General features: G+C 57.7%; 1 protein-coding gene across 11 annotated transcripts in view; it reads left to right on the plus strand.

The window, feature by feature from the left end:
- KCNJ12 (potassium inwardly rectifying channel subfamily J member 12) overlaps window positions 1–18,918 on the plus strand; it is a 44,635-nt gene extending 25,717 nt beyond the window's left edge. The window contains exons 1-4 of one of the 11 annotated variants that reach the window (XM_042966100.1): window positions 9,152–10,320; window positions 11,068–11,115; window positions 11,278–11,562; window positions 13,756–18,918. In XM_042966100.1, the coding sequence (XP_042822034.1) occupies window positions 11,313–11,562; window positions 13,756–15,104 (1,599 nt within the window). In that variant the 5' untranslated portion in view covers window positions 9,152–10,320; window positions 11,068–11,115; window positions 11,278–11,312 and the 3' untranslated portion in view covers window positions 15,105–18,918. Of the gene's footprint in view, window positions 1–6,646; window positions 6,769–9,151 lie in introns of those variants that run through there. The other 10 variants (XM_042966099.1, XM_042966097.1, XM_042966096.1 and 7 more) reach the window with 10 other exon arrangements.
- The last annotated feature ends 432 nt before the right edge of the window (window positions 18,919–19,350 follow it).

The raw sequence follows: 19,350 nt of genomic DNA on the forward strand, positions 1-19,350 counted from the left end.
AAGAGTTTGAGGGAGAAAAAGGAAGAAAGGGCCTTGGGCAGAGGGTCTGGCATGTGGCAAGGCAAGGCGGTGGGAAGCATTTCCTCGGAGCACCATTTTTGGGACCTGGGTTATTACTGCCACTGGCAGATGAGCAAGAAGCAGCTCAGGTGCTCCCATCTACCCAGCTGGCGGTGTGTCCCCAGCCAAGTCCTATCTCTGAGCTGTTTCTGTCCCCTCTCACCTCCCCTCCTCTTCCTGGCGTACGCAGCTCCAGCCCTGCTGCCCTCCCTCCAGTTCCTTAAACACATGGAGCAACCTTCTGGCCTCAGGGTCTTCGTTCTTGCTGTTCCTACTTCCAGGAACACTGTTCCCACATTTTCTCCCGTAGGTCTCAAGTCAAATATGACAGTTTTCTGAAAGGCCTCTGGAACAGTGCCCACGTTGCCTCTGGAATTGCTTCTTTTTTTTTTCCCCTCTAACATGTTCATTGTCCGTCTTGCTCCACTTGAATGTTGGCCCCAAGCACTGTATCTGTACGTTGTAGTCTCAGTAGATACCTGTTGAGTGAGTTAGTGAGTATTAAGTGTGATTCTGGCGAGGAAGTGAAGGCCCAAGCCCTTGGCGGTGCCCCCAGACCTGAACTATAAAGAGGAGTCCTGGGGTGGAGTGATGAGCCTTCTAGAAAGCCCCCTCTATTTTCATGGACTCCTGATCTTAGAGCTCAGCCTCCTGTCCGTGCCAGAAGGAACCCAGGGCCCCTCAGAGAGGTCTGGCAGGCTCTCCCAGTGCATTTTCTGTTCTCCAAATAAAAACAAATTTGCCAAATGAGGACAAAAAAAAAGGGAAGCTAAGAAAACAACCATCCCTGTGTTTCCCCCTGCAGAGCATCGGGGTCACTGGGGGACTGAGGCCAGGGGTTCAGGCCCTGATCCTGCCCTGCCTTGTCCCGGACAGGCCCCACATTGGGCCCAGCCTGATATGAAGAAATGCAGCTTCCAAGAGGGGGCCTTTTCCCCGATGGGGGCAAGGCAGGTCTGGAGGACTCACTAGGGAGGAGGTGGCTGGAGCACAGAGGGACCAGAGGCAGGATACCTAGGTGATAGACTCAGCTCACAGTCTGGTAACCTTGGACATGGCCATGATCCTTTCTCTGCCTTATTTATTCCTCTGTCAAAAATGCTCGTGCTATTCCACCTGGAACATTCTCTGATGCAATGCCAGGCACTCAGCTGAAGCCAGGCACTCAGTTCAAGGGGCCCGCGACATGTTGTGGGGACTCAGCAAGGAGTAACAGGGGACCCAGGGAAATCTTGGAAGGCTTTATGGAGGAGGCATCCTTTGAGCCTGAAGAATGCACTGAGTTCTAGAAGGCAGAGCAAGGCATTCCACTGTCAGGGGCCATCTCATGCTGGGCTCTGAGGTGTGGACATTCCTGAGTCATCACTTGCTGGGGATCACATGATACTCAGTGGGGAGCCCAGCTCTAGCACTGGGTTCATTTCTACTCTGTCTTTTTCTGTTGTTGATTCATAAGAACTCTTTATATATTTAAGCACTCCAGTCCTTTCTATAACATTTTCATTTACCTTTTTTGCTTATGATGGATTGTGATCAACAACATCATAAATATTTTTATGTTGGTAAATTTTCCTATCTTTTCTTTCATGGTCTTCCTTGTCCCAGGTTGTTTCTTGTAACTTTATTTCAGGTCTTTGCTCTCCTGTGCACATGCTGGATGCTTAGGAAATGTCTGAGACTCCAATTAAGTTGAAGCTTGAAGCATTACAGCTGTAAGAAATATAGAGGCCATGGTGCCTTTGCTCACTGTATTCCTCTTGCTGGAGTTCCTTCCCACTCTTCCCATCTGTTCATTCCTTCCTACTTGGAGTCAGGTCCAGTCCAGGCCCTCCAGGGGCCTATGCCCCCCTTCTAGAGTGAATCAGGGCCTCAGATATATGATGATGGGAACGGGTGGGAGACCAGGAAATTTCCAGCTAGGCAACCTCCATGTATTAACTTGCTGAAACCCCACGAGATAGATAGCATTATTAATCCCGTTTTACAGATGAGAAGATGGGCTCAGAGAGATGATATGACTTGCCTAAGGACACAGAGGAAGGGACAGAGATGGGACTTGAACCCAGGTCATATTGCCCCAGAGCTCATACTTTCAGATTTCCTTCTGACATCTCATAGCCCTTAGGATCAAGTCCAAGCTCCTTAATATGTTATCTGGCGCCTCTCAGGTTCTTGGTTTCTCCATCTGTTAATGTAATGCCTTGGCCCCAGCACCTGTGCATGCAGGCACTTCTCTGTTATTAGAGTGATAAAGTATGTCCCCGCCTGTCGCTCTACACCCTCCTCAGCCCCAGATCCCTTAGGATCCTGGAATGTTGGGCTTGGAAAGGCCAGCCCCTGGGATAGGAACAGGGAGGCTCCGAGGTGGGGAGAGCCTTGCCCAAGGCTCGGTGTGTGAGGAGCAGAGCCAGGTGGGCACCCTGATTCGTGAGGCTGTCAGCGCCCCTCACTGCACTGCGGTCAGTCTTGGGCTGGGCTTCCTCCTGCTGCTCCCTCCAGGAAGTCCCCCTGCACCCTGACCGGGTTAGACATCTCCCCTGGGCTCCGAGGGCTCTGACCGTGGCTCTGATCCAGCCTTGTTGTGATTGCTGGTAAACTCACTATCTCCCTTGCTTGGCAGGGTGCCCCATGCAGACAGGCATTTATTTGCTGGTCCATCCAAGTCACTGGTGCCCAGCTGAGCCCGGCAGGAGCAGGCCCTCAGGAAAGGTTGACTGCAAGAGGGAGCCCCAGAGAGGGACAGAGACCTGCCCCATGTCGCACAGTGAATCGGAGCGGAGCAGCAAGCCCGTGAAACCCCCAAGACCCTCTAGGTGTCATCTGCTCCTGGGACTCAGTGAAGCTTGGGGACAGCACAGTGTCTGTAATGGCCACTCGAGTGGAGGGTTCCCAGGGGCCTCTGTCCTCTGCTGCTCCCAGGGGCCTGGGGCCAAGGACACCCTGTCTCCCTCCTGGCCCCGCCCCCCGTAGAAGGATGTTCTCAAGATAAAAATACCCTCAGAAACATTCCCCAGTGTCTGGCATGACCCGCCGTCCATCCTGGGGGCCAGAACCTCCTGCCCTGGCTTCACCTTGGGGCTCAGAAGGCAGATGTCCGCTTCTCCTGGCCACTTGGCGCAGCCTGTCCCTGGGATCGATGTGTCCAGCCCCTGTCACGGGCTGTGGAACACGAGGGGCCTGAGGGTTGCGTGCCAGCCAGCACTGTCCAGGCACAGGGGAAGGAGGCAGCCAGGATTCTGTCTGTGCCAGGTCATGGCTCTCCTGCTTTGTTGCCTGTTGGGATGCACTCGGAGAGGATCACGCGGGGCTGTGTGGGAGGGTCAGGGATACATATGCCACCTTTCAGTCCTGTGGGGAGTCCCCACTTCTGCTGTCAGCTGCCGGTGCCGGTCAGAGCCGGAAACCCGCTCTCGGAGAACACGGAAGGGACTCGGCACTTGTCGTGGGTCTGCACCGGGACAGGGCCTCAGTTTACTCCCTCGACAGTCTCCTGAGATAGGCGGGGTCTACCTGTTTTGCAAATGAGGAGGCTGAGGCCCAGAAAGGGCCCTTCATGAGCTGGGGTCAGCCAGGCTTGAATTAGGGAATCGGGGATCACCGGCCCCCTCGGCCGCACCCCGCCCGGGAGGACTGTTGTGCACGTTGGTGACAGCTGCCTCCTCCCAGAGCCCTGCTGTCCCAGGCCCTGTGCCCAGAGCATACCTCCCTCACCACACTGAATTGCAAGGCACATCCGCTGGGCAGGCGTCATCAGCCCATTTTGTGGAGGAGGAAGCTGGGCCTCAGGAAGGGGAAGTGCCTTGCCCCACGTCCCTGGCGATGTCAGCCCAGTGTTGGCTGACAGGTTGGCACTGACGGGGAGGAGTAGGGAAGCCTCAGTGTCCATCCAGGCGCTGCCTTCACTTGCTGGGAGACTGAGGGCTGGTCTGGCCTGTGTGGGCTCGGACCACTCTAGGGTTATGTGCAAGCCATGCCCCCCCACCCAACCTGTCCCGTCTAGGACTGTGACCGTGACCAGCAGAAGCATTTGGAGGACTTCAGAAGTTTTGAGTTCACATCATGGGCTGCTGTGGCCACCACAGGGTGGCAGGGGGACCACTGGACAGGGTGTCCAGAGACCTGGGTTCTTGTCTCCAAGCCGCCTCTCATTCAGTGGCTTTCTGACCTTGGGCGAGTCACTTCTCTGCTCTGAGCCTCAGTTACCCTTAGAATGGAGCTAATTTTGCCCATTTGTGAGAAAAAATGTGTCTGGCTTTGTGGGTCTGAAGAAAGCCCCTTCCAGGAACTAGGGCACCAGGAACAAGGTTGAGAGAGCCTGGGGCAGGCCAAGTGACCAACAGGAAACGGGGCGCGGCAGGCTGTCTCACACCCTTCTCCCTAAACTTCTTTGGCTCCCATTGCCCTGTGACACCTCCTCTTTCAGAGTTCCAGCTCCAGGTGACCCCGGAGCAAGTGACTTAGCCTCTCCCAGCCCCAATTTCCCAGTCTGTCCAGCTGGGAGAACTATCTCTCCCTCAAGGTGGGGCTGTGAAGCTTGGAATAACTGAAGCCAAGAGCTGAGCACTCAGGGCCAGACAAAGTGTAGGCCCATTCAAGGGGAAGGACATAAGATCAGGGACTTGGACACAAGTCCTTGCCATGGAGTCTCCCAGCTGTGTGATACGGCCTGTGATGGACTCTCCCTGAGCCTCAATTTCCCCATCAGTTTTTAGAGTGTAAGGGCTAAGGGAGGCACCCTGCAGACCCATGGCAGCTGCTCAGGGAATGATGAGGGACAAGAAAGCAGGGTGCTGAGGACTGGAAATCTTGAGGTGAAAGCCTGGAAGGTGAAGAGGGACGAGCAAGACATTCCTTTATGGAGTGAGCAGAGGCCCAGAAGGGGGAAGTGAGTCACCCAAGGTCACACAGCTTGTGATGGGCAGAGCTGCGACTTGAACCCAAGCCTGTGAGCCTCTAAACCCACTGCTGTCACCTGCCCCAGGAGGCTTATGATGTGGGGGTGACTCACCCACAGTTCCCTTAATCCCAGCCAGAAAAGCCAGTGTGACAGTGGACTGCAGCCAGCCTCAGCCGCGAAAGGGTGGGGCTCCACGGGCTCAGTGGCTGGGAGGTGGGGAAAGGTGAGAAGGGCCTCTCAAGTCAGTTTGCCTCTGGAAATTCACAGAGCCCCTTCCCACCACACTCTCCCCCGATCCACACGGCATGCCGGAAAGAAAAGCAGGGGCCTCCTTTGACAGTGAGAAAATTGAGGCTTATGGAATGCTGGGACCACGTAGTATATGTGTATGCCTAATACAAGTCTCTGACAAGTTACTGATGTGTACCCATCCATGTAGCCATTTATCCACCCATCCACTCATCTGTCTGTTCATCTGTCCCACTCACCCAACCACTTCATCCATCCAGGCATTCATTCACCTGCTCATCTCCCCACCCATTCATCCATCTATCCATCACCCACCCACCCACCCATTCATCCATCTATCCATCACCCACCCACCCACCCATTCATCCATCAATCCAACTATCCCTCCATCTAACTAGCCATTCATCTAATTATCCATCCATCCATAATCCACCCATACACCCATCCACCCCTTCATAATCTACCTACTCACCCATCCATACACCCACTCACTCACCCATAATCCACCCACCCATTCATCCACCATCCATCCATCCATCCATTCATCCACATATCCATCTACCCATCCATAATCCATCCATTTATCCATCCATCCATCCATACATACATACATACATACAGCTATCCATCCATCCAACTATCCATTCATCCAGCTATCCATCCATCCATCCATCCATTCACATACCCATCTACCCATCCATAATCCATCCATCTATCCATCCATCCATACATACATACATACATACATACAGCTATCCATCCATCCAACTATCCATTCATCCAGCTATCCATCCATCCATCCATCCATCCATCCATCCATTCACATACCCATCTACCCATCCATAATCCATCCATCTATCCATCCATCCACTCACACACCCAGCTACATATCCATAATTCATCCATTTATTCATCATCCATCCATCCATCCATCCCTCCATCCGTCCTTCTACCCATCTACACTTGAATCCTGTGGTTGGCACTGGGAAGGCTCTGTAGGTGGTGGCTAGGAGCATAGGTTAGGGATCTGAGTTCCTCTGTGAACTTAGGAAAATTACCACATTAGCTACATCTCTGGAATGAGAACAGCAATGGTTTCAACCTTGTGGGGTAGTTGTGAGGATTACATGAGCTGATCTCTATAAAACACCTACCACAGTGTCTGGCATGTGGTAGGCCCTCTATAATTATCAGTTGTTATTTTCTCTGGGGACCCATTTTGTTCTGCCCTTATTTGGTTCCGAAAGGTTTTATAGATAGACTCGCATTCTGCGAAGGTGTGAGGTAACAGAGGTGTGGGCTGGAGGCCTCTTCCACCTCCTGTGGGGCCCCAAGAGAAGCAGCAGAAATGTGGGTTCATGTAGAAATTTCAGACTTTTGAGCACTTGTGAGGAGAGCAGAACCACCGACAGTAACTTGGCTTTGTCCTATTAACTTTAGGGTCTTCTAGCAACTGATTCCTCTCCAGCTGGTGCCTGGGAAATGGCAACTGCTGCTAACACAGACTTGAAGACAGCCACTTGCCCCCTCAGCACCGTTACTTAGAAGATAGGATTCAAGAGGTAAGATTAAGGTCAGCAGTGTGCATCTATCCATCTAGTCATCCACTCAACCAAATACTCGTCTGTCTTGTTTATCTGTTTACTCCCCTATCCAACCACTTGTTTGACCTCTCATTAACCCATTATCCATCCACCAGCTCCACACATCCTTCCACCCATTTGCTTTCTTTCCATCTACCTATCCACTCACCTACCCAGCCCATCCAGCCATCTTTCCATCCATATATTCACCCATTTCCCAATCATTCACCCACCATCCCATCCATTCATCCATGCACCCAGAATCCCATCTGTTTTTCCATCCACCCATTCATCCATCTAGTCATTCATCTGTCTGTTTATCTGCCTGCCCACAAATCTATCCATCCATCCATCCATCATCCATCCATCCATCCGTCTCTTCATCGACCCACTAATCCATCCACCCAACCCACTGAATCATTTCCTATCCACCTAACCCATCCATCTTTCTGGTTACCACCCATCCATCCGTCTGTCTGTCCATCCGTCCATCCGTCCCATTTATTGATGCTTGTGCTCGACTACCCACCTGTGCATGTATCTGTCACCTCATTAATTGATCCATCCAGTTCCTTATCCGTCTGCTACCTGCTGCCTATCCCCTCATCCTTTTGTTTGGTCAGTGGGCGTTTCCTGGGTGTCCCCTCTGTGCCAGGCCTGCACCATCCTCTCCGGACCTCTGAGGTTGGTCAGAGATGGGGCCTGGGGAAGGGCAACTCACACAACGAAGAAGGTAGCTTCTGGCCACAAGAGGAGAAGCCCGGGGCCAGAGAATCCACAAGTGCTCCCTGGAAGTGAGGGCCTTTAGCTGATCCCTGACAGATGGGAGGATTTTAAACATTCACTTTAGCTGTGATCTGGGGGTCCGACCACATGGGGGGGAAGGTTGCCACAGCACAAGCCATTAGATGCTTGTTGGTGTGTCCAAACAGGAGTGGCCTGGACCGGAAGGAAGATGTGGGTGAGGAAATGGTGGACAACTTTGAGAATTCAGGAGGGAAAACTACACAGGACCTGGTGAGGCAGTGGATATAGGGGCTGAAGGAGAGAGAGGAGGCCAGGCAATTGGGGAAGTGGTCAGGTTACCAAATGACCCTATGAGGAGGGACAGGAGGAGGGGGATGGTGAGGAGGAGGTAAGGAGGAAGGGGGAGAGGGGGAGGGTCAGGAGGGTCAGGAGGAGGGGGAGGGAAGGAGGGAGAAGGAAGTAAAGAGGAAGAGGATGAGGAGGATGAAGAGGAGGGGGAGGAGGGGCAGGAGTGGATGTGGGGGAGGGGAGGATGGGCGAGAAAAGCAAGGAGGAGGGGGAGGAGGGGGGAAGGGCACAGGAGGAGGGAGGAGGTTTGGGAGAAGAGGGGGAGCCATAGTTGGCCACATGGTCCTGTGGAGCATCCAGGAGGGGAGGCTCGGGTCTGGGGAGGCAACAGAGAGCTGGCACCAGAGGAGGCTTGTCAGGGGCAGGGAGCTGCCCCTCAAGGAAGGCTGCCCTGGGGGCATTAGTTCCCTAGCCTGCCCGGTGCGTGAGCAGAGCGCGTGCCTGTGGTCAGAGAGAGCTCTCCGGCAAAAAGACTAGCATTAGCAGTTGGAAATCGAGCAGGTGGGCCCTGCAGTGGTGAGGCCCGGGGGATGGACGGGGCACCAGTCATCTCCAACATCATACTGGGGTGTCATCACTGTTTCTCTCCTTGGGCCTGGCATGGGCTTGCCACAGAACACCTGCACTGTGTTGACCCTGAATGTTTGCGGGCCATGGTGTGCAGTGGGGGCAACGGCTGTCTGTGCTTTGGCGGAGGGGAAGGGAGTTTGGCCTGGAAAGGTCAAAGGACACTGTCTTCTTCTTCCCCGTTGTGAGAATGGAAATGGTGCCCCCAACCCTCCATCTCCCCTCCATGCAAACTCTTGGCCCCCTCCAAGGTGACCTCGGCCTCCTCCCTGGCCCCTGAGTGTGCCAGCATGTTCTCCCTCTTGCTCCACGGTGCCCCCGACCCCCTGCCATCAGTGCCCCGCCCCCTGCCTGTGCACTCCCAGCCCTGGGTGCGTTTCGCTGCTGAGGTGCTCTGCCTGGCTGGGGTGCACCCTCCAGGCCCGGCCCTGCCTCTCACTTCCTGCGTGACTGAGCAGGGGAGCCCCTCTTGGAGCCTACAAATGAGAGATTGGATTCTTCAAACCCTCTTTATTTTTTTTTAACATTTATTCATCTTTTGATAGAGAGCATGGGTGGAGGAGGGGCAGAGAGAGAGGGAGACACAGAATCCGAAGCAGGGTCCAGGCTCCGAGCCGTCAGCACAGAGCCTGACACGGGGCTCGAACTCACGAACCATGAGATCATGACCTGAGCCAAAGTCGGACGCTCAACCGACTGAGCCACCCAGGCACCCCATTCAAACCCTCTTTCTAAGCCTGATGGATAGTTACTAGATTGAGAAAGATTCTGGGGCTGTGCCAGGACACGTGAGAAATAGTTCTCTGATGGATTAGTGATGTCTGCCATGGGTATGGGGTAGAGGAGGGGGTGCCAGTTGCGTGTAGGCCACACACTGGCTTTCCCTGAACCAAGTGATCTCCAAGGATTTCTTAATTGTAGGCTTTGGTCATGAGGTAATGAGTGCCCCATCCCTGGATGGTCCAAGCAAGGGCTGAGTGGCCATGGGTCAGGGGTGCTGGTGCGGGGCTTACCTCTGCTTTTGGTGCCGAGATTTGGGATTTGTATGTCTTCTCAGCACACGGCGTGACAAAGGCCTTGAGAACTGAGACAGGAATTCAGTGTCATGCCTGGAGTCTGGCCTCAGGGCCTGGTAGGATGGGGTGTTGGCTTCTCTCCTAACCCTGTAGACTGGGAACTTGCTGCTTAAAGGCGGTGTGACCCTGGGCGAGTGATTTAGTCTTTCTGAGCTTCCGTTTCTTCATCTGGAAAATGGGGATAATAGTTGCAACGTTGTGGAGGGATTAAGCGAGATAATTTGAGCTCTTAGAACCCGCCCTGGCATGTAGTGAGTACTCAGGATGCATTGATCAGTGTGCTCCCACCTCGGAAGGTGCTCTGGCCAGCTGAAAGCCCGAGAGGCAGGACCTTGAGCCCCTCCCACTCTGGGCTCCCTCCACTGGCTGTTGTAGTTAGTTAACGCTTTCTCAATATCTGAGAATGTGGGCCCAGGCCTCGTCCTCTTCCCCTCCCGGATGTCACCGAAACCTGAGGTGCCCAGAGCCTCAGGGGACTGGGCATGGGGTGTCCTGCTGCATCCGGAGGCACCTCCCGGTGACTTTTGGGCCCCACCTTTGGGTCATGTGGCAGCTGCCTCTCTGAAAGCTCCCAGGCCGGGCCCTGTCGCCTTCTGAACACACTGGGGGCCAGGAGTCTTGAGTCTGCAGACGCTGTGCCCGGCGAGGAAGTGGGCTCAAGAGACAACGGGGCTGGGACAGCTTCCCCGTCTCTCAGAGGTGTCTGGGTCTGTGCTGCCCACTGCTCCTTCTCTGCCTGCTGGACTTGCCTCGCTCCCTGCCTGCGGTGTTGAAGTCACCTTGGCTCGCTCAGGTAGCACAGCCCTTGCCTCTCTCCTGCTCCCCTCCGGGCAACGCCTGGGATCCCCACTGGCCAACCTGGGCATCTGCCCACAGCGGTCCCAACTGTTGTCTTTACTGTCTCCTCCAAACCCACGAGTGGCTTTGTGACCCGGGACGAGTCTCAGCCTTAGCTCTTGAATCTGGGAAATGGGGAGCCGGCCTCTTTACTTGCTAAGGCCTCTTCCAGCAAAACAAATCTAATTCCATTTCTGATCTGATCTAGCCACATGCATCCATTGAGCAAGAGCCAAACAGGCCTGCGTATCCTTGGTTGAGGATATTGTCCCACATTTCTTAAATCAAGTCTTTAAAGACCATAGAGCTGCGTAACCTTCTTGCCACACCTGTGTTTGTCTGTGTGGAGTGTCCTTGGGATGTTTGGCAAGTTTGTGGTGCTGGGTTTTCTACTCATGGGTCCTCTTCTGGGTCTTTCTTTGCGGTGCTGTATTCACCAAGAGCCTGGGAGGGGCTCCCCACACCCCTAGAATCACACACACACACACACACACACACACACACACACGTGCATGTACCGGCAGGCATATACACCCAGCAGAGGGGGGCCATGGGAAGCTGAGGACCGGACTGATGCCTGCAGCTCTAACTCTCTCTGATCCTTACTTTCTGGGTGACTTTGCTCATAGTCTCAGTTTCTACCTGAGAAACAGGGGAGCAGGGTGTGAACGTGACCTTGTTGATTTTCTCTGTGTGGTTTTAGGAGGAAAGCCGACAGAAGAGGGGTTCCCCAGCCTGTGTGACACACTCGGTGGGTCCCAAGTGCCCAGCCCGGGCACAGACACCAGGAGTCACTGCAGCAGCCTTCCCTGTCTGGGCGCTGCTGGCCAGGTGCGAGGCTGCCTGGCTGGTGGGAGCAGCGCGCCAGGCTGGGCTCTCCGGCCTTTGATTCTTCCGATTCTGTCCCTTGCAGGCCTCGAGCCGCTCAGAGCCCCAGTTGGAGCAGCCATGACCCGCTGGACATCCCTCCAGGCCTCCAGGCCACATAAACCTGCCCCCTGCGATCCGGTGGCCTCCCGCCGGCATCTAAGTACCCCGAGCCTGGCCACCTCCGCCTGGAGGGTCCAGGGACCCGGGGCTGAGCCATCTTCTCGGCGCAGTCTCCGGGGTCCCCACAATCGCCGGCTCCCTGCCTCCCGGGCTGGGCGGAAGCAGCATCCACCATTACAGCCTCAGGCCTCGGCTCCTCAGACCCATGGTGAGGTGGTCAGCTGGAGTAGCTGTGGGGGGGAGGAGGGAAGTGCGAGAAGAGGCCCCCGTGGAGCCTAGAGTCCCCCATGGCATGAGACCTTGCGTTAGACAGAGTGGTTTGAATTTCACCTCTCCTGCCTTGTGGCTGTGTGGCTGTGGAGAAGTCGCTTCACCTCTCTGAATCTCCAGTCAGAGGAGAAGTAATGCTAGTAGCCACCTTCTTGGGTTTCTGAGAGGATGACCTAAGACCAGCAAATGCTGATGAGTCTGGCCTGCTTTCTCTGCGGTTTGAGGCAATGAGAAACGAGAGTGTCACACATGTGCCACAGCCCCGGGGATCCAGAAGCACCTGGCAGCTGAGACACACCCTGGGACGGGTTTGCCGCCTGGGTGGTCATGTGAGCTTCTCCCGCACCTGTCTCCCAGGGGTTTGAAGCAGAGGTCAGATGTCACGCTCCCCCGGAGGCTCTGGCTGCCCCTGGTCACACAGACCCGGGCTGAATGCCAGTGTCGCCTCCCCCTGGCTGTGTCACTTCCTGTTTCCCGGTCTCTGGTGGGTGCCCAGCCACCTGCCTCTCTGCTTCTGGCCCGGCTACCGTGGGGGCCTTCTTATCTGGGGCCTCATTGTCTTCTGGGCATTCGAGGGCTCCCAGCCTTGTCTAGCACTGACCTAGCGTGACCAGGGGAGGGGATCAGGGGTGAGTGGGGAGGAATACACCTGACTCCTCAGTGCCTCAGCCAGGCCGGCCGGCCAGGGTTCTCCCCCTCCTTCCAGCCCAGCCCCGCTGAGCCAGGCTGGGGGCCTGAGCACTTGCAGCCCCGATGCTAATGGCCAGATGGCCTCAGTGCCCGCAGGGCCGGGCGGCACCGTGGCCTCCGGCCCGCAGATGCCTCAGCCTGGCACCAACAGGCCAGCCCGGAGCCAACGGGGCACTGGGGGAGGGGCGGCCGCCAGCCTGTGTGTCCGGGGGCTGAATGCGTGCTACCCGCCATGAGAGCAGTGTTTGTCCGGCCACGGGTGCTGTGCAGCGGGGCACGCCCTGAGACTTGTTGGTGTGCGTGAGTGTATGTGTGCGTGTCTGTGGCAAGTCAACCACGTGCTCCCCTGCGTGGGCCCAGGACAGTGATGCTTCTGAGCGCTCCCTGAGTGCTGTCATTTGGAGCTGAGAAAGGCAGGGATAGGGAAGGCCCCCAGGCCGGGGTCAGTCAGGGACCTCCCTGGGCACTGAACTCGTGGACCCCCTCCTAGCTACCGCTGGGGACTCAGAGGGCGTGGAGAAGGGGTGTTGGGAGTGGGTGCCCTGGGGCAGAGCCCGTGAGCATCAGGAGGGTGTCCTCGGGGCCAGGCTGTGTCCCAGACCCTGGGCATGAGACAGCGGCGAACGAAACAGCACACCCCCCGTGTTCCGGTGGCCGGGGATCTCGTAGTGGGAACGGCAGCCGAGCCAACCCCGTGCCTGTCATTGCTGTCATTACCACCATTATCAGGTCACCGGTCGGTGCTTTGGGGTTACAGTGAGGACCTGGGTGAGGTGGTGCGGTCTCCCGAGGGTGCAGGAAGACCTCTGGAGATGCTCCTGTGGCATTGAAGCCAAGGACCGAAGGAGGTGAGGTGTCAGGAGGGTGTCTGGGAGGAACGTCCAGGACGGGCTTGAGGAACAGCGTGGAGGCGGTGGGCTGTAGCCGAGTGAGCGAGGCAGAGGCGGGAGGTGGGTTCCGAGGGGTCCCGGGCTCCGCTCACGCAGGCCTTGCAAGTGCCAGCAGGGACTCTGGCTTTGAGCGGAGGACGGACAGGCGCCCCCGCCGCGGCTGCCTCTGGACTGGGGTCGGGGCAGGAGCATCGGGGTTGGCGAGGTGGCCGCCGTACTGGTCCGGGTGGGTGATGATGGGGACTCGGGCCACGGAGGCGGGAGAAGAGGCAGGATCCCAGATAGATTTTGAAGTCAGAGCCTTTGGGGTGGGACCAAGACGAGTTGAGGATGAATGCAAGGTTTTTGACCCGAGCTGCTGGGAGGACGGAGTGTCACTTTCCCAAGCCGAGAGGGAGGATAAGGAGCCGGCTTAGGAGGGGAAATGGAGAGTCCGGTGATGGGTGAGTTAGGGCGAAAGTGTCCGCCCGCCACGTCCGAGGGCTGGGTGGGGGCGGAAGCTCGGGCCGGAGTGGCCCGCTCCGCCAGCCATGCCGTCTTCTCCATTACAGGAGACGCCCCACCCGGAGCCGGCCTGGGGGCGAGCCAGGGCCCCCCCACCCCCGGGATGACCTCGGCCGGCAGGGCCAACCCCTACAGTATCGTGTCGTCAGAGGAGGACGGGCTGCACCTGGTCACCATGTCGGGCGCCAACGGCTTCGGCAACGGCAAGGTGCACACGCGGCGCAGGTGCCGAAACCGCTTCGTCAAGAAGAACGGCCAGTGCAACATTGAGTTCGCCAACATGGATGAGAAGTCGCAGCGCTACCTGGCCGACATGTTCACCACGTGCGTGGACATCCGCTGGCGCTACATGCTGCTCATCTTCTCGCTGGCCTTCCTCGCCTCCTGGCTGCTGTTCGGTGTCATCTTCTGGGTCATCGCCGTGGCCCACGGCGACCTGGAGCCGGCAGAGGGCCGCGGCCGCACGCCCTGCGTGATGCAGGTCCACGGCTTCATGGCGGCCTTCCTCTTCTCCATCGAGACGCAGACCACCATCGGCTACGGGCTGCGCTGTGTGACGGAGGAGTGCCCCGTGGCCGTCTTCATGGTGGTGGCGCAGTCCATCGTGGGCTGCATCATCGACTCCTTCATGATCGGCGCCATCATGGCCAAGATGGCTCGGCCCAAGAAGCGGGCACAGACGCTGCTGTTCAGTCACAACGCCGTGGTGGCCCTGCGTGACGGCAAGCTCTGCCTCATGTGGCGCGTGGGCAACCTGCGTAAGAGCCACATCGTGGAGGCCCACGTGCGGGCCCAGCTCATCAAGCCGAGGGTCACCGAGGAGGGCGAGTACATCCCGCTGGACCAGATCGACATCGATGTCGGCTTTGACAAGGGCCTCGACCGCATCTTCCTCGTGTCACCCATCACCATCCTGCATGAGATCGACGAGGCCAGCCCGCTGTTTGGCATCAGCCGGCAGGACCTGGAGACAGATGACTTCGAGATCGTGGTCATCCTGGAGGGCATGGTGGAGGCCACGGCCATGACCACGCAGGCCCGCAGCTCCTACCTGGCCAACGAGATCCTGTGGGGCCACCGCTTTGAGCCTGTCCTCTTTGAGGAGAAGAACCAGTACAAGATCGACTACTCCCACTTCCACAAGACCTACGAGGTGCCCTCCACACCCCGCTGCAGCGCCAAGGACCTGGTGGAGAACAAATTCCTGCTTCCCAGTGCCAACTCCTTCTGTTATGAGAACGAGCTGGCCTTTCTGAGCCGTGATGAGGAGGACGAGGCAGACGGAGACCAGGATGGCCGCAGCCCCCAGGCCCGGCATGACTTTGATAGACCCCAGGCCGGTGGCGGCGGCGGCGGCCTCGAGCAGCGGCCCTACAGACGGGAGTCAGAGATCTGAGCCGCCATCGGCCAACGTGCAGCATCCGCCCCGCCAGGGAGAGGCCCGGTGTCCCGCAAGGGCCCCGGGTTTGAGCAGAACGGGCCAGGTGCCCCGGTTGCAGACTCAGTAGCGTTTTAGATGTTTTATGTTTCTTCACAGTGGCCTGGCAAGGTTGGCGGGAGAGTGGGCGGCCAGTGGGCTGCCCCTGGCCTCAGGGGCCAGAGCAGGTGCAGGGACAGGGAGGTGGCCTCTCGGGGTCCAGGCCAGGAGCCGGGGGCTTCTGCCTGAGGCTAGAACTGCAGCCTGCCTGGAAACGGCTCCACAGCCACCCAGCCTCTGTGGGCGAAGGCTGGCAGGCTGCAGTGCGCCTCGCTGGTTTTTAACTTGGGGAGAAACACCAGTTTTGGCTTTCTCAACCTTAGCTTGAGTAAGACTGTTTACAAAAAAAAAAAAAATAACAACACGTGATTGAAAACAATTTACTTTGTGGGGGTTATAAGAAAGGACAGTTAGAATCCCACTATCTGCTGAGATGGAAGCAGTCAGATGGAGGCTCCACGAGGTTCCCTGAGGCCGAACAGGCCTCTCCTCTGCGAAGGCGGGCGTGTGCCGGGCGGCGCATCCGCAAGGGCGCGCGCGGTGCTCACCCGTGGTTCTTCATGCTCACGGGCGCATTAGATGACGTTTGCGATAGGAAACCAAGACCATGTGAATGATCGTAATAAAAGCTTTCCGGTAGAGGTGGGGGTAGGGGCTGGGAAAAAACCAGTTTGAGCTTTTTGAGTTTGACTTTTGTACCTTAGAGGTGCGTCTCAGGGCTGGATATGGGATCTGCCTGCCGTGGAGGGTCCGCTCTCCCCCCACCCGCCAGATTTTCCTGTTTTACTTTTCTCTCCTTTTGTGCCCAGTAGCCCCCACCCCTTCCACAGTGAGGGATACTCGGAAAACGTTGGAGGAGATGGCCCCGTGGGAAGGGAGGCCGGGTTCCCAGACTACAAGGAAGCAGATCAGCCCCGTTCCCACGGGACCCCAGTGAGTCGTGCCTTAGAGACCCGGGTGGGCCAGCTCCGGTTGTTTCTGTTCTTATCGGACTCGCCCCTCCTCCCAGCCGCCCCTGACTCCACCGTGAAGTCCCCACCAGCCTGTCTGCAGAGGCTGGGCCGTCCTGGTGCTCTCTGCACACCTGGGGCAGCACGGGCTGTACTCTGCTGCTGAACGGCAGAGGAATCATCTTAGAAAAGGTGTGGCATCGTCAGCAGAGGTGACTGGGGGTGGCACATGCAACCAGGCACCCTCGTCAGGAAGGGGTTTGGGGCGCTGGGCTCTGTTGGCCCAGAGCAGGCCCCTGGACCAGGAGCTGCCCAGTGTGGGCTTGCTCTTGGTGGAGGACACAGATGGCACAAGATGGAGCTGGGGCCCTTTCCAGGACAGCTGAGAATGTTGTCCTCCCAAATAACCAGGCCTGGAAGGAAGTCCTTAATTAGAAAGCCCATGTGTGTCTCCCCAGCCTGCCTGTCTAGGCCACTCCAATCCGCATCCCCCGAGACAGCCAGGCACCAAGGACTCTGGCCCAAGTGGGGAAACAGGTAGGGTGCAAGGTCACCCAGTGAGTGGGTGGGTCCTGGGAGGCAGGGAGAGGCCGGGGGCCTGGGCTGGGGGCCCTTGCCTTTTCTCTCCTTCTCCGGCCCTCAGGGAAGCCGGAGACCTGGCCTGCAGTCAGAGGGCCATGGAGGGTCTGTGCACGAGCTGTCAGTTCCCACCCATAGACACCCTGGGCCCGTGCCCTCGGGTATGCCTGACTCCCAGCGTCCTGCCCTAGCCTCAGGCCCCACCCTCATTTCTGGCTGGGATGATTCAGGCCGCGGAGGCAGCTCTTTCCTCTCAGGATCTGCTGGAGGGACCTCAGCTCCTTCTCAGCCCAGGGCCTGGCTTCCAGAGCTGGCTTTCTCCATTTGAGCCCTGGGGTGCGAGGGTGGAGTTGATGTGGGAGGGCTTACCTGCCCACCCCCGCCCAGGTTGTCAGGGAGCCAGGGAGGGACGAGGTGGTCCTGGTCACTTGGGGCTGGCATAGGAGCCTGCATTCTGCCGTGCCCAGCAGCTGGAGATCTTTCCCCGGGCCGGTGTGTCCAGCTTCCGCTCCCACCCTCCGGAGCAGGGGCCAGGGACTCTGGGTGCCCTCAGGCCCTAGCCACCTCGGCTTGGTGCGCCTCCTCTCAGGCCTGTCCCCCTCCCGGGCCCACACCGGATGGTTCAGCCCCAGACCCTGCGGGAGAGCAGCCCTGATCTGCCTTTCATCTCTTGCCAAAGGCAGATGCTGCGTTTTCAAACTCTTCTGCCCTCTTTTTTTCCTCCCCTGTATTTATTTATTTATTTATTGCTTGTGCTAAAGACCAAAATAGTCTCCCTCTTTAGTGCACTTGAAACGGGAGGGTGGATGGGAGGAGCCGTGTGTGTGCAGAGCAAGGATTACGTGGTCCCTGGGAGTGTGTGCCGCGTGTGTGCGTGTGCGTGTGCACCGATGTTTGTGCACGTGTGTGTGGCGTGTGGTGAGCACGTCAGTCCTCTGAGTGTGCCACATGCCCTGCGTGGTGTGTGTGCTGAGCACAGGTGAGTGGGGAGCGTTTGTGCCCGTGTGTGTGGTCTGTGTGCCGTGCAGGTGCGCGTACCAATCCAGTCCCTCCCTTGCCTTCCCCGGCACTGAGATCTCCAAGGGGTTTCTCGACAGCCTGAACTAGGAGGTGTGGGGGTTGCAGTTGGCCCAGAATGTGGCCCCTGACGCCCTCCCGCCTGAGACACCGAGCCGCTTGTGTGGGAAAGGGGCCGTGCTGGCAGTGTGCTCAGGAGCGTGAGTGTGTGAGCCCCGAGTGGGGGAACTGACGTGGACAATCATCCCATCTCATCTCTGTTCAAGCGGATGTGTGCAGTCATAGCTTTGCCTGAGTGCCCGGGTGTGCGGATTCACCCCGTCATGGGAGCGTCGTACAGGTGTGTGCGCACGGCGATCTCCATACGTGTGTGAATCCGGGCTGATGGTATCCATGCGGGATGTGTACGCGTGTGTACGCAGATACACGCAGAGACTCGTGTGTGCGTTTACCCGTAGGCGTGGTTGTGGGTGTGCGTTCCATACGTGGGCATTGGTTTAACTGTTAGCCAGGCTGGAAGGCTGGGGACGCACCGCTCAGGACGGATGCTGGCTCCGGACGTGGGCACACAGCTGAACGCAGTAGTCCTGCTGACCCCCTGCCCTGATTGTGTCCGCAGGGGAATGTGTGGAATGTGCGTGCCGGAGGCTCCGAGGCAGTGTCTTCGTGTGTGCGTGAGTACATGGCATCCAAGGATGGCCTATGCGTGTGTGCATTTGTCCCAGTGAACACGTATGCACGTGTGGAGCATTTGCGTGGCAGCTGGGCCAGGCTCTGTGAGCAGGGCTGGCGCCTGCCTGCTGGGGGCAGCGTGTATGGGCACGTGTGAGCATGTGCAGGTCCCAGGGGTGTGTGCACACGGATGTCAGTGGAAATGGTGTGTCTGTGCACGCTCGTGCGTGCTGCTAGGAACATGCTGGCCGCCCCCCCGTGCCCTGCTGGTGCTGTGCCGCCCCGTCCCCGCCTGCTGAGGGTCCCGGTGGGGGCCGGGGGCGGGGGCGGGAGCGGGGGCCTGATGGGAAGGAGGCCCCTGCACAGGGGTGTCTGCCCTGCGTGAGGTCATAGAATGTCAAATCTATTTTAAATGGTGAAACTGGAGAATTTTCATGTTATTTTCAATACATAGCAGTATCTAAAGACATAGGCCACGAGACTAGACCACATTAAATGCATTTTGATCTCTTTGAGTGCCACCGTGTGGAGATATGTGTTTGAAAATCCCTGCCTGGCATTCCGATGCTCCCTCAGCCCCCTGTGTCCTGGGGCGACGGGGCTCCCCAGGGGCCTTGGGGGCGGGGGTGGGTGGGTCACGGTAGGAGCTCTGGGAGAGAGGACAGAACACAACCTGCTCGCAGCCCCCAGCGGGCTCTTCCAACTGGCACATAGACCCTCATTCTCCTGTGACCGCACACCCTGTCCCACATGGACCCCCGGGGGCACACCACCCACTCGGACCGGTTGTCACACTTCCCCAGCCACGTGACCTTGGGCCACCGCTTTGTCCTCCCTGGGCCCACACCTCCCCGCTTTGCGTTCCTCCTGCAGAGATTTGAGGAGCGCGTCCACATGCACGCGTGTGCCGACTGCAGGGAAACTAGCTCTTTCCTGGGACTCGGGCG

This window comes from Panthera tigris, chromosome E1, assembly GCF_018350195.1.
Source record: "Panthera tigris isolate Pti1 chromosome E1, P.tigris_Pti1_mat1.1, whole genome shotgun sequence".
In the NCBI taxonomy this organism is placed as follows: Eukaryota; Metazoa; Chordata; class Mammalia; order Carnivora; family Felidae; genus Panthera; species Panthera tigris.